Genomic DNA, 14,114 nt, shown 5'->3' with positions numbered 1-14,114 from the left:
CGAGGTGATATAGTTATTATTTATTATATCTTAATTTATGTGTTCGTAGGGTACGACTGCTAGCCGACCGAAAAAAAACTCCCCTTATATATCTTATGGCCATCTTATTTTCTGTTTTGCTGCTAAAAAAGTAATGCTATCTGTTTTATTATTTTCATTGTGGTAAAAATAAACTATACAAAAACATAAAACTCTTAAAAATAAAAACTTAAAAATTTCAAGTTAAATGAAAGACATTCATTGTAATTTTCACTAAACCTGACATCGTGATATCACATTTACTCCGACAAAGGCTAACGTCCGAAACGTCAGTTTCTAAACATCACAAACCATACGGTGTATTAGTTAAATCAATTCTCCTACTGTTCGATTCCAAACACCTACTCCTGTGTGGGAGAGTAGTAAGGTCGAAATTCGTTCTCGCCTGAGTCCTACGCAGGTAGTAACTTTGACATAACATGGCAGAAAATTTTTTCGGGAGCTATGATAAAAAATGCATAAAAAAGAACAATCTTTTGTGCATAACTTGGGATTCGAACCCACACAAAAAAAACCTCAAAAAAATCGATTCTACTTTGCCATACCCCCGAGACATCCGCAGAGCTGAGGCGTCGTATGGACTTCGGACCTGACGGCGATTAAATCCTTCTGCCCTTGGGTGTACGAATTACGCAAGAAAATGTTCTAGCCGAAGCATCAGGGGAGAGACCAGCCGGCCCCCAGACCATATCGGCTAATCCCTTGCATCTCTGCCACGCACGGAATCGGTTGAGAAAATAACATCAAAAAGTCTAGTCTATCTGGTGCATTGTTTTCACGGCTATTGTTATGCTGATTACGTATATTGAAGTGTGGTCCAGTGGGAAAAACTTGGGCATCGAATATACTGAGTCAAGCACAAGGAGGATTAGTATTTGGATGGGTGGCCTAAGCATTACACCTACTCAAAGAAGATTTTCAGCCTGAATTTTTTTAATCTATCAAGCAAAATTATCTATTAGCTGTGGAGAATCGCTTGAAGTTTCTTTAAGAAAATAAAATACTTCCAATCAATTGGAATTCGCTCTTATTCTGTGTCCCGCGAGGAAAGACAAGCACTATCAATTTGAACTCGGCCTTTTTAAGAGCCTATCAAGCGTACAGCATCTCTTCCTTATTTCATAGCCCTTAAAAAAGGATGTCCTTTGCTTTCTTTTTGAAATGGTTTTCGTTGCCGACAGAAGAAATCGATGATGCAACCCAGGATCCTAGTAAAAAAGTCAATTCAATCATCAAATAGAGAATATCTCTGTCAGAATAAACTCAAACTGACAAATCTTACGTTAATGTTAGCTATGACCACCAATAGATGTGAAAAAGTAGATCCTTGACCATAATCTCATGCTTTATAATTAGAATCCAGTGTAAGGACTTTTGAAGCTCCCAATAAACTGTTAAGCCATATTCGTCCTTTAAGTTTCTTTTGATCTGTTTCATATATTGATTTGTTTCTTTTGGTGAAACTACCCCCGGGATGTAGTCTTGTAATAAGAAAATCCTAGACTATATTTAAAAAAATAGTTAATAGTTAAAAGTAACCTTTTATTCAAATGACCGTATTTAAGAGTATCCTTTTATTCAAATGACCGTATTTAAGAGTATCCTTTAATTCAAATGACCGTATTTAAGAGTATCCTTTTATTCAAATGACTGTATTTAAGAGTATCCTTGCAAGAGTTTTCTTTTTTCAAATCACCATATTGAATGGTATCACATTGACCATTTTTAAGAATATCGTTTTTTCAAACGAATATATTTAAGGGCATCCTTTTCAGTTTCAAATCACTATATTTAGTTACAAGAGTAATAATGCTGCACTCTAGTAGACCCTATCTATCTGCGCAGGTAGCCAGAGCTCCATAGTCGTTGTAACTATTTATTTGGAGCTCGCAGCTGATGTACAGCGTGCTTAGTAATCGAAAGGCTCTTATAAGGGAATGTATGGAAACACAACAGGGACTTTGACAATTTCTTTCGCGACTTCATATCCACTGCAAAACCGAATTTTCTCTGTCATATTCGACAAGGGAATAATGTTCAACAAGAAATTTCCAGCTGCAATACTGCTATCTAGTATTTTTCACACATCCCTAGGGAATAGGGCTGTTCATATTTTTATGCTCAACATTAAATTTATCCAATTGTTTACATTTTTAAAATTTTCTAATCTACAAAACATCACTATTCTTGTTTCATGATTTTCATTTATATATTTTTCTGTAATAATCGTAATAACTGATATTTATAAAATTAAAAATCTTGTGCGGGAGTCAATTATGACAAGGCGTTCCTGATCATTCTTTGACAAACCGAGTGTGGACTGGGACCAATACAGAGATCCTTTTGTGTTATTTTTTTCTTTTCATGGAAGCTTGTCTTTTTGCTCTGAATATTCTTCAAAAAAGAGAGATTTTGGACTACGTTATCGTAAAGAAGCATTTCTTTAACACCAGTGGATTAGAATGGTTGAACAATTTAACGTTTTGATGTATTTTTCGTGTAAAAGAATTCAATTTCATCAAGTGAGTTTATCTTTAATTTGAAGCACTGGCCTATTTTTTTATTAAATTGAACTAAAGCAAATCTAAATCTGCACATTCCTGCAGTTTTAAAATGCAAAGTTCTAGGTGGAAACTAATTCTGATTACAAAACGAGGGGGCACGGAGAACTTTTGTATTAGCAAGTTCACCATTAGGTCCCAAGTTAAAAAATTCTAGTTCAACCCGAGTTAAAAATTTCGTCGATTTTCTTGGGAACTCTGTATTCTTTTCGAACGTAATAAAGATATTTTTGTTTAGACCAGTTAGGCGATTCATGTCAGTGATGTTATTTCAAAATTATTTGTACTCAGTAGCAAGCAACTCACTCTGCTCATCACTTGGTGAACTTATATGTATATATCAGTAATACTGTCATAAGAAAGGAAGAAAACAAGGAAAAATGTATCTATTCTAGATCTGTCACTGTAGAGGGTTAGAGTCTGGTGAAGTATGCCAAAGGCTTAAGAAATAATTTTCTTAGACTTGATATAATTTAGATGTGTTTTTCTTTGAGAGGGGGAAAGGGGTAGGTTTTCAGTTCTCATAATATTCAAGCACCTGACAGGTAATCTTTCCAGTGACTGTAACTGATCCTCTTATGAAGCGAAGGGTGTCGAGGGGTGAAAACCCACTAGCTTTGGGTAGTAGACTTTGACAAAAGATTTTTTCTTGCTGTTTTTTGTTATGTCAACCAACATGTTGGCCAGTACATCACTCATAGGAAGGAATTCATTCTAACAATAGAGTCGAGGGAGAGACATTTTGCTAGTAATTGCACTAAAGTTTATTAATATTTTTTCAACTCCCCCCCCCCCCCCCCTGCCTAGTTTAGCCATAAGCCCCACTACACTTTTAAGGGTTGCTTTAGCATGCCGCCAAAACACTTCAGACTTAATATAGTTTGCTCTTTATATTGTATATAACTATTGTTTGAACTTGTTTCAGGTAAAAAAGACCAATAAATGAATAAATTATGTGAAGTATGTGGAGAAAAGCAGTCATTATCAAGGATTTATGGCCAAGGGAGTGCTCCAGATTGTAGAAAGCATGATCAGAAGCTAAACAAAATACAAGGAGAGTGAGAATAGTTGATAGCAGAAAAAGTTATAGATGTTGATGTTGAAGAGTTTAGTTGTTGTGAAGATGAAGAGACAGATACTGAAAAATTGGAACAAGAAAACTTCAGCAACAAAAGAGATCAAGCTGGAAGTAGATGGGAGAAGTTTATAGAAAGTGAAATAGAAAGTGAGTTAATATGTATGACTATTTGTTTTGATTGCTGTAATATGGATGCATGATACCCACAGTAACGATGTTTGTGATGATGACATTGTTGAAACAATCAGAAAATTAGGAAATCCATAATTATGTCATTTCTTCCGTCCTCTATCCTTCCCTTCCTCCCTCATTTTTTAAATACTTTTGTCATTATCTCCCTCCCTTCACATACCGTAAATCCTCTATTTAGCCCCCCGGGGGGCTTATTTATTTCAGGCACGTTTAAGGGAGGGCTTATTAGAGAGAGGGGGCTTAATTGAGAGGGGGGGCTTATTGATTTAGTTGAAACGCAGTAAGTTTTGAGAAACAAACTGTTTTGGTTATGTTAGTGATCTACCTTATCAAGACTTTAATAAATCACCTTTAATCAGCACACGTGATTCTTTAGTTGTGAAGGGGGAAGGGACGGGGGGGGGGAGGCTAAAAAGAGAGGGGGGGGCTTAACAAATTTCTTCGTTTAAAAAGGGGGGCTATTATTCATTTGAGAGGGGGGCTAAATAGAGGATTAATACAACATACAACACTCAACTCACATGTTGCTTTTTACGGAGGGAGGAAACTGGAGATCCTGGATAAAACCCTCATGGCAAGGGAGAGAACATCACATCAAACAAACTCAACTCACATATGACCCAGTCTGAGCCATGGCTCAAACGCGGACCACAGTGGTGAGAGGCGAGCGGTAAACCACTATGCCACCCATACATCCCACCCAAAAGTCAAGCCATGTCAGTTCAAAGGATTTATTTACAATTGTTGACGATTTGGTGACAAATGGTGGAATGTATAAATATTACAATAACAAAAAATTTATTCCAATAATTTTAAGGCAAGCAACAGGACATTGATCCTTGGGCAACTATATATTTGTTAGGAAAGCAATTGCCCTCCCAAAAAAATGCTAAAATTAGAAATTTTACCTATACCAAGTCTAAAAATAATGGACCTTTCTTGAATAATGTTGGGCTAGAATAGAACCATTACATGTGACGCCAAAGCAGCTCAATTTGGAGGATAAAACAAAAACAATTCAATCTCCTGAGAGGTGGAAACCTATTTCTAAGTTCTCCAAATTGAGCTACATTCTGGCAAGCTGTAAGGGGTCAATTGGAACTTGCCCAGTCAAATGTTTGCCTTTCTGGTCATTTTGACCGGTAACATTGAGCCATAAACAAGATATGCTGATCTGAAACTAACTTGGCCTGTAATCATGACTGGTGACTGACTCAGTAGTTATTTGGTAAAAAAAACAAATCTTGGTAAAAGTGGTCTATGTTCTGGTGAACCATTTTTCAATGGACCCTTCTCAATATTATCTTGGGTAATATGAAAATTATAGAAATTTGACTTTCTTTTATGGAAGTTGTGGCATTTCTTTTGTAGTGTATCATTGTAGTTACTCATATTTAGTCCATGCCTAAACTCAAACGTTTTTTTCACTTTTTTCTTTTTTTTCTATTCCCCAGCTATGAGTAATCAGGCAATAGACAACTTGCACTGACAGGAACGAACTTTGGAAATGAAAAGAGCAGCTCAACATTAGTAAGGGGGTGAAGTTTCAGCTCATAATGTTGACTATAGGATAAGTGGTATTAAATATAAAATGGAATATTTTATGAGGATTTGTATGGGAAAATGTGCTGGATGGCAAAGAGCATATACCATAGAAAAAAATCCTTATAAGACATGTGTTTTACAATTTTAAAAAACAAATCTACAAAGTTTTCCCCTGTCGTATCACAGCGTGGGACAATCACAATAACTTACCAATTTCTCACATGCTGATTGATTTTTTTAAATCTCTATGACAGGACAGATAAAGCTGATGTCAACAAGTGTGCACTCTTTCCATTGGTTGTTTTAATCGCTAAAAATTAGAAAAGTTTTTATTGTTTTTGATATTGCAAAAAACAAATAGACATCAGTTTTTTATGTGTCTGTACGCTTATGGATGATAAATTTTTAATTCTACTTTTTTGCTTTCTATGACCTAAACCTCTTTCACCCTACTAATATTGAGGTGCTCTTTTTATTCCTGATGTTCATTTTAACACAGCTTCTCGTTTCAAGGGAGGTAGGGTCACATGACCTGTTAAGCACATAAATGGAATAACAGCTCCATATATGAATGATACATTAATATTAAATAGTGAAAGGGTTAGGGTAGAAGCATGAGATATGCAAATTATGATTTTGTATGTCCTATTTTTAAGAGGCAAACTGAAGGTGGAATAACTTTCTGTCTCCACTGCAAAATTATGGAATAGTCTGCCACAGTTGATTACAGAAAACTTTCAAATGTTACATCCTTTAAGAATAAAAAGATATAACTAGCTAAAAACTAGTTTGAGCTGCGTCGGTGTTTCTAATGAAACAGTAATGATGAAAAGGTAAATTATACACCGTGAAAAGATGAAAAAACCGTTGGGACTAAGAGTGCCCAATAGGTGAATAAGCCGCATTTCTTTGGTCTTGCGACAATCATTGTTGCCGTTAAGCAAAGAAAGACCGAAAACAATGAAGTCAGAAAGAGAATGGTTAGCTAGATTAAAATGGCGGGAAACTGGTTTGGTGGGATCGTTATTGTGAATATCATAAAGATGATTGCACTCTTAGTCCCAACGGGATTAATGAACGCTTTACTTTCAACTAACCTTTTCTTTTGTCTTTTGATTGTTTGTTTTTGTTTCCTTCTACCTTGCTCTCATTGGTTTCTTTTGTCTTATTCTATCATATATACACTCCTTTCTACAACTTCTTTCTCTTTTACTCCGACGAAGGACTAGCGTCCGAAACGTCAGTTTTTTCATCTTTTCACGGTGTATAATTTACCTTTTCATCATTACTACTCCTTTAAGAATAGTTATTTTAAACTTTTATTGAACCAGCAGCTTTCACTTTCACAACTTTCCATGATATTAGTATATTTATTTTGCAATTACTATAATTAGTTATATTTATTTCTTTTGTTTCCCTTTATGCATTATGCATCATAACATAATGATAAAATTTTAAAAAAATCACTTTTATTTAAGTGTCTAATTGCTTTAGCGCTTTCGCACTAATTGGGGACACTTTTCACTCACACACACTACTACCATTCAATATTCTATGCAACACTCAACTCACATGTTGATTTTCACAGAGGAAGGAAACCGGAGAACCCGGAGAAAAATCTCATAGCATAGGAGAGAACAACACATCAAACAAACTCAATTCACATGTGGCGACTGCAGGGCTTGAACCAGCGACCTGACCCAGTCGACTCACAGTGGTAAAAGACGATGCGTTAGCTGCAAACACCACCCATGCTACTCATATTTTGTAATTTTTAATTGTTAGGAGGGCTATGAGTTTATTTGTACTATTTAGTATTACCCTCAAGAAATAAGGGCTTTATTATTATTATTATTTATTTATTTATTTATTTTTTTTTTAAATAATAATAATAATAGTAACTTTATTGACAGTAATAATTAAATAATAATTCATTATAATATGAGATGTGATAAGAATATTGCTATAATTATAAAACAAAAAAGAAAAGATTATGAATATAAAATAACAAATCTATATAATATATACTTATTTATCTATGAAAACATATTTGTAAAATAAATTAATAGCTCAAAACACGAGTCCAGCTCTTCACACTGATATAATACTATATTAAAACTATACATTTATTATTAAAATCTAAATATTTCTAAATTTCCGCTACATTGGCGTTAAGATTAAAGTCATTCAAGAATTCATTGTCCATAAAAAAAGGGGTTCTTGTCCCCCTGACACACATGTGTACTGACTTAATTATTTCAAAAGATAATCGAGCTCTAATCCATGTTATAGTACTTGCATATGTGTCCCCTGTCTTCTTGGTTAATTTCTCAGTAAGGTGCTTTAGAAAAATCTGGCATTCTGCCCCCATTCCTCCATTTGTACCAAAAACTAAGGGCGTTAAAGTTCCCATATCGACATCGATTACTCTTTGTTGGTACTTTCTCTTTTTTTCGCTTTCTTGATCCTTGAAGATTGTAGAAGTGGATTTGTTTTGGTTGCTCTTGGAATTAACATGCGATACTCTTACATCAAAAAATGCAGTTACTCCCTGTGCCCAAAACGATCCAGCTTTGATGTCGAGCCTTGCATCCTGACTTGTGCTAGTAGATTTTAGATTAAATTGTTAAATTGTTATTATTATTATTATTATTATTATTATTATTATTATTATTATTATCAGCAGTAAACACGTTTGAATGCTAATTAGGTAAGCTAGATAGGGCGTAATTTCGTAACCTACCAGCATGACAGGATTAATAATATATACAATCACTTAAAACCAATTATTAATGTTCTTAAGATGCAGTTTAAATACTTGGAATGTTTGAAATGTCCTTAAGATGTGATTAATTTGAATGTTCTTGCAATGTTCACTGTGCAGCTTAATACCGCTTTCTGCATTCTGAGTAATACATCTTTGTATCTTGCTCCAAAGATATTCTTCATCTCAGGCTCCATCTCTTTAGACCATCCTCCAAGAACGTCCAAAATGAGGTTCACTTGCAAGATCGTGTATCCTGGGTGTTGTTTTGTGAGCTCAAGTCTAAGTGCTCCATACTTCTTCGTCTTCTCTTTGTCTTTTTTTTCTCGGTTGTTAACCCACGGACAGCTCATTTCCACCATGAGTACTTTCTTGTTATTGTGGTCGATGAAACGCGCGTCCACACGGTTAGATCGTACATACATGTGGTCAGCATATACAGGTACATCCCAGTATGCTTCAGCGTCAGTTGATTTGTAGAGTGGTTTAGGTTTGACATCAGAAAACCATGGGGGTGTACTATCAGCGAGTTTGAGATCTCTTAGCATCTCAAAGAAAAACACTTTCAAAGCAGCGTTGTGTCTATCCAGGTACTTGGACTGTGCAAGAGACGGACATCCAGCCAGTACATGTGCCAGACATTCGGAACCCTCGCCGCACATTCTGCATGTGACATTATTCTTGTCTGTTGTTCCCGTCTTGTAGGCGGAGTAGACTCTCGTTGGGGTTAGCTGTTCGTACAATTCCATAATGCCTGCAACACAATGGGTAGGAGCGCTTACCCACTTGTTAAGCCATGCAAAGCAGCCTTCATGACTTAATTGATCATCCTGCCATCTTGCTTTCAGTAGACTTCCTTGCCAATGTTGATCTTCAACCTTCCCCACGAGTTTTTCATTTACAGCTTTCTTAAGGTGTTTCTTAATGTGCATTCCCTTGATCTGTATCTCCGGTTCTTCTAATGGGCTACATGACGGTTCTGGGGTATTTAGGTTCAGAGTTGTTCTCAGTTCCTGGGCAAATTTCTTTGCATCACTAATGAGAGAGGAGAATCCCTTGTCTGCAGCTCTTTCTTCAAACTGTTGAACAGCTTATTATTATTATTATTATTATTATTATTATTATTATTATTATTATTATTATTATTATTATTATTATTATAGTGCAAATCATATTATGATTGAATCAAATGCAAGAGTATCATTTGCAATAAAATCCTGGTATATAGAAAAATAGCTGTGTTATTAGTGGTTTGTCTCTTGTGAGGGGATGGGATGGGATGTGGTAAATGTGAATACCTTAATGATCAAGCTCCATCCCATATCTTTATTTTACTCAGAAAAAAAAAACTTTAATGGGAAGCCAGATTGAAACCTTTTCCTTGTGACATATGGGTGAATCAGTGCAACCTTCTCAAAATTATCTTGGATATGGGGCTTACATTAAAATACAAAAGGAATCCAATTTTTCTAGATGGAATAGGAAAACATTACAACCAATAGACCTTATTCGTGGTGTGACAATGTTTTCCCAATTCAGCGTGACAAACCTCCAGAGGATTCATTTTCTTTTGTTTTTACTCTTCGAAAAATTGATGAGTATCGCAAAGGATACGAAAGGAATAACGATGATATCCCGACGAACCGTGCAAAACAATAGCTCTTCCTTCCCCCAGACGTTTGTCACGTTGAATTGGGAAAACATTGTCACATTACGAATGAGGTCTATTCAAGCCAAAAAGCCTATTTGTGGTATACATTTCTTTTGTATTTTCATTTGAGCCTTTTGTTCAAAACAATCAAGAAAGGTCCATTGCTGGAGAAATTTGGTAACATTGTCTAGTATTTAAATCCCTTTAATTTTTTAACTGCAAAGCTATTTTTTAAACCCAAAAAATTCTCACTGAAGTTGCATGAAAATATTGCAGACGTAACGAAGAGATACAATTATAACTTGTCAAGAAGGTGTGAGAAAATCAACCAATCAAAGATCGAGAAGAACACTTGAATGGCTTCCCCGGGCTTTAAGAATGTTGTTTGGGTTCTTTCAACTGATGGCGATCAGCCTTTATATCAGCTTCATACGTGTACTAAAAGAAATGCTTCTGCGAGAAGAGTTTATCAGGAGAAGGGAGAAAAGAAAATTGAGTTTAATATATAGGACCTTTTTGAGGGACTTGGGAATGAAAGGACTTTTCAGGCCGAAGAAAACAGACGAACAAGACAAAGACTCAGCTGTGTGAGTGTCAATAGTCGAGGTAAAGTCACGTTAAAACTTCAAGAATTTTACGTCATAATCTTTAAATTATCGTTATTATTGAGATAAAACACGCCAGGGATAATTGTCAAAGTAGCTTCTGTCTGTTAAGTTGTTTGAGCAGGACAGAGTTAATATTAACTCTGAGCCGGAGAACTCGGATTCTCTCGAAAATTGTACAAAACAAAAGCGTTCAAGGAGAGTTGTTCATACAAGTCTTTATTAAATACTTTGAGTGAACTTTAATTTTTTCAGCCATAAATTTAATTGTTTTTACAATAATTCCGGCCATAACTTCTTCACTTGTAGTCTATGGTTGCTTTTATATATTTTGTGTTTAAGCGTTTTTTTAAGACGCTTGTTGGTCTTTAACGTCAATGTTTTAACTTTTGAAAATTTGTTTTTACACTTCATAAAAATTAAACTTATTCTTTAGACTACAAATACTTTCGGTATTATATGTTATCATTTTATATTAAGAAGTCCTTGATGAAAATCCAAAAACACAAACAAAACTATTTCAAATGACTGAATACAGGAAGTTACGTGTTCATGTGAATGAAATACGAGGAACAGCACAGATTTTGATTAGTCTGAATCATCGAGTTTCTACCAGTGAATTGTCTCGATATACTCTTCAAGAGTAATGCAGAAAAAACAAATTATCCTATAGTTTAATTTCTGTCATTTAATTTTTCTTTCATTCAACAAAACTACGTAAAAACTTTCGCTCCATGTAAGGGAAACCGGAATCCACGAAATTTTAGGCTTTGGAATCTGGAATCCAGAACTCTGGAATCCGGAATCCAGGCCTTGGAATCCGGCGCGCTTTAACAATGATTAAATTGAAATCTAGATCAGGAAATTGTCGTTAGAGGTTATATGACAAATGAATTCAAAACGTATTTGCAATACGTTATGGTGTCTGAAACTTAATGTATGCGCTTTTGTCAATTGTTTTTGTTTTATCACGCTAGTTATATATACCAGGGACACCTCCCTAGTTATACTGGCAAGTATATCAAATCTAATTTTCAAAGAAAGTATCTGAAAACTAACGATATGGAATCTGGTATCCCAAAGTTTTGGAATCCGGAATTCACCGCTTGGAATCCGGAATCCACCATAAGTACGGATTCCCTTACATGGAGCGAAAAACTTGCGTCTCAATGGAACACTGCGCCAAACGCTTTGATAACCCTTTATCAGTTAACCGAACATTTTGAAGCATTTTTTCTTCATTTTATTTTGATAGAGAATGTTGGACAAATGTTTCTCTGCTTACTGTATAATGGGAACATAGGAGTCAGGGTGTGGTAATAGGACGGGTCTTAATGTAAATAATTGGAGTGTTTCAACCATTCCCAACAGGATCAAAAGACAAAGACATGGATGGTGGCCATGCTGGTGGACAGGTATGACGTAATGATGTACCAGATAACGTAACATGTTACCCCTCCCCCCCCCCCCCCCCCCCCCACCACCCCTGCTCGTCTTTCGACTGCTAACTTTCACTTTTAATTCATAATATATGTGTGTGTAAAAAAACTCATTAATAGTTCATGAAGGAAACACAAATAGAAATCATGACCACGAAGGAGGTCTTATATCTGATTTAAAACACTCATTAATAATTCATAAGCTTATGGTCCAATTGGAGCCACCATACACGTCACGTGCATGAACCTTTATACCCGATAAAGTCCTCTTCATTAGTATTGAAGTGTTTTTATATAAAGACACATGTGATCTTTATATAAAGACCACTCGAATACTATGAGGATGACTTCATCAGGGATAAAGTGTGCATCCAAGTTTAGATGAAGACATAGAGCTTCATCAAGGTCATAGCCAACCCTAATGATCATTGACTAACGTGCCTGTCTTTGCCTTGGCACGCAATATCCAACGCGTGGGAGCTTCTATTGAATCTGGTTGCGCATGCCCGTGACGTCAAATCTCTATCAAAGTATAAAAATCCATGTTCGTGACGTGTATGGTGGCTCCAGTTGAACCAAAATCTTATAAATTGTTCATGAGTGTTTTAAGCAGTTCAAAAAACTCGTAGATCGTGTTTTATCAGGTATAAAAGCACTCGGCTACGCCTCGTGCTTTTATACCTGATAAAACACTCCTACTCGACTTTTAAACACTACATAGATTCGTCTTCATTTGCATAAACTTTCACTTGGACTTTCTCTATCAAACTCATTTCGTAAAGAAGTCGGTACAATATGAGAATATCCATCGTGAATTTTTTTAAGCTGTATAATAAACTTGCAGATCGGGTTTTATCGATTGTAAACCCGTTCGGTTGCGCCTCGTGTTTTAGACCCGATAAAACACTACTGCTCGTCTATTAAACGGTACATATTAACGGTTCTCTTAAACAAATAGAAAATGCGTGCGCGTGGATTGTGCAGCAAATAACGCGATGGTTGGCAAAAAACGAGGGAAGTGTTAGGAGAAGCACGACGTGTGTTGTTCTTCTAAACTCTAAATGCAATATAACATTATAGCAACACAGCAGGCAAGTTTATTTCTTTTAACAAACACAAAATTCGTTATTTTGGATAGAAATAAGGCATCTGAAAGTGCGCGGTGCTGTTTGCTATAATAAAGCACCCACTTTCAACCAATCAGGGCCCGGTTGTACGAGGGTGGATATCGATATCCGATAGATATATTTTATCCAGTGGATAAATGTATTGGATCATAACATCGACTTATCCATTGGATAAGGATTTCAGTAATCCATCGCAAAGCGCTATCCACCCTTCGTACAACCAAACCCGGAACGCTAATAAATTTATAATTAAGGAATATAAAACTGCGCGCTTGTCTATATACTGTCTATATATTATATACTGTGATATAAACACGATGGGAGCTGTAGAGTGGAGTCGTAGAGAAACACGAGGCGTAGCCGAATGCTTCTTTGACTTCTCTCTACTTCTCCCAGAGTGTTTATATCACAGTTTATTATATGACCGTGAATCTTAGAGCCTGGACACTAGCAAATCGAGCAATCTGATTGGATAGATCGCATCGATCGCATGGTCTAGATTTTCCGGTATTAACCGGTCCGATGGCATATTAATCTTACGGCGAAAACATTTTGTCCTTTTCAATGAAAAGTGGTCATATAATAAAACTCTTATCAACCGAGCTTGGTCGGTCTGTACGGGATAATCTTGACCTCGGTACATTCCGACCTCGGTCAAGATTATCCCGTACAGACCTTCCGCTCGGTTAATAAGATCTAAATATAGACACAAGCGGACGTTTTATATCGCTTTTATAAAATATTTTTGAACGATTTTGCGCTAGCGTGTCTCTGTCCTCTGATATAAACTCAGTACCTAGCCAATCATCGCGCGCGTTATATCTCAAATATCTTTTAACAGCTATTCTATACATTTTTTAAAGTGGCAAATATTTCCCATGATTAAGGATGAAGTGAAATAGTTCTGGAATTTTGTTGAAATTTCGATGTCAAGCTAGAAAACTCCAGGTAAGTAAATCTGTTCAAGCTAAATATAACGTATCAATGAACGCGTGCGCTATTTTTTAATTCGGAAAATTTTGCATACGCGGTTTGTCGATCGGATAACATCTTTTTCGCTATCTTGGGCTTTCATCTAGAAGCACGGATTATTAAAACTTTGTTTGTTTTTTT

The 14,114-nt window shown here is 35.9% G+C and overlaps 1 protein-coding gene and 1 long non-coding RNA gene across 2 annotated transcripts; one reads left to right on the top strand and one right to left on the bottom strand.

Annotated features, from left to right (window-relative positions):
- The first annotated feature begins 2,400 nt into the window (after positions 1-2,400).
- On the top strand, positions 2,401-7,273 carry LOC148911724 (uncharacterized). The gene is made up of 3 exons (XR_016119603.1): positions 2,401-2,561; positions 3,526-3,825; positions 5,325-7,273. It is a non-coding gene; the product is annotated as an uncharacterized LOC148911724 (long non-coding RNA).
- Positions 7,274-8,055: 782 nt separating this feature from the next.
- LOC148911723 (uncharacterized) lies at positions 8,056-9,569 on the bottom strand. The gene is made up of 2 exons (XM_089028734.1): positions 9,554-9,569; positions 8,056-9,269 (listed from the first exon to the last, which is right to left on the bottom strand). The coding sequence occupies exons 1-2, from the start codon at positions 9,567-9,569 to the stop codon at positions 8,254-8,256; spliced, it is 1,032 nt and encodes a 343-aa protein (XP_088884860.1). The 3' UTR covers positions 8,056-8,253.
- Positions 9,570-14,114: the final 4,545 nt, after the last annotated feature.

The sequence above is a fragment of the Actinia tenebrosa genome, unplaced genomic scaffold, assembly GCF_029948245.1.
Source record: "Actinia tenebrosa isolate PJP-AT-01 unplaced genomic scaffold, QUT_ActTen_1.0 PGA_scaffold13__45_contigs__length_12533684, whole genome shotgun sequence".
Classification (NCBI taxonomy): domain Eukaryota; kingdom Metazoa; phylum Cnidaria; class Anthozoa; order Actiniaria; family Actiniidae; genus Actinia; species Actinia tenebrosa.
This window is presented reverse-complemented; position numbering and strand designations above follow the sequence as displayed.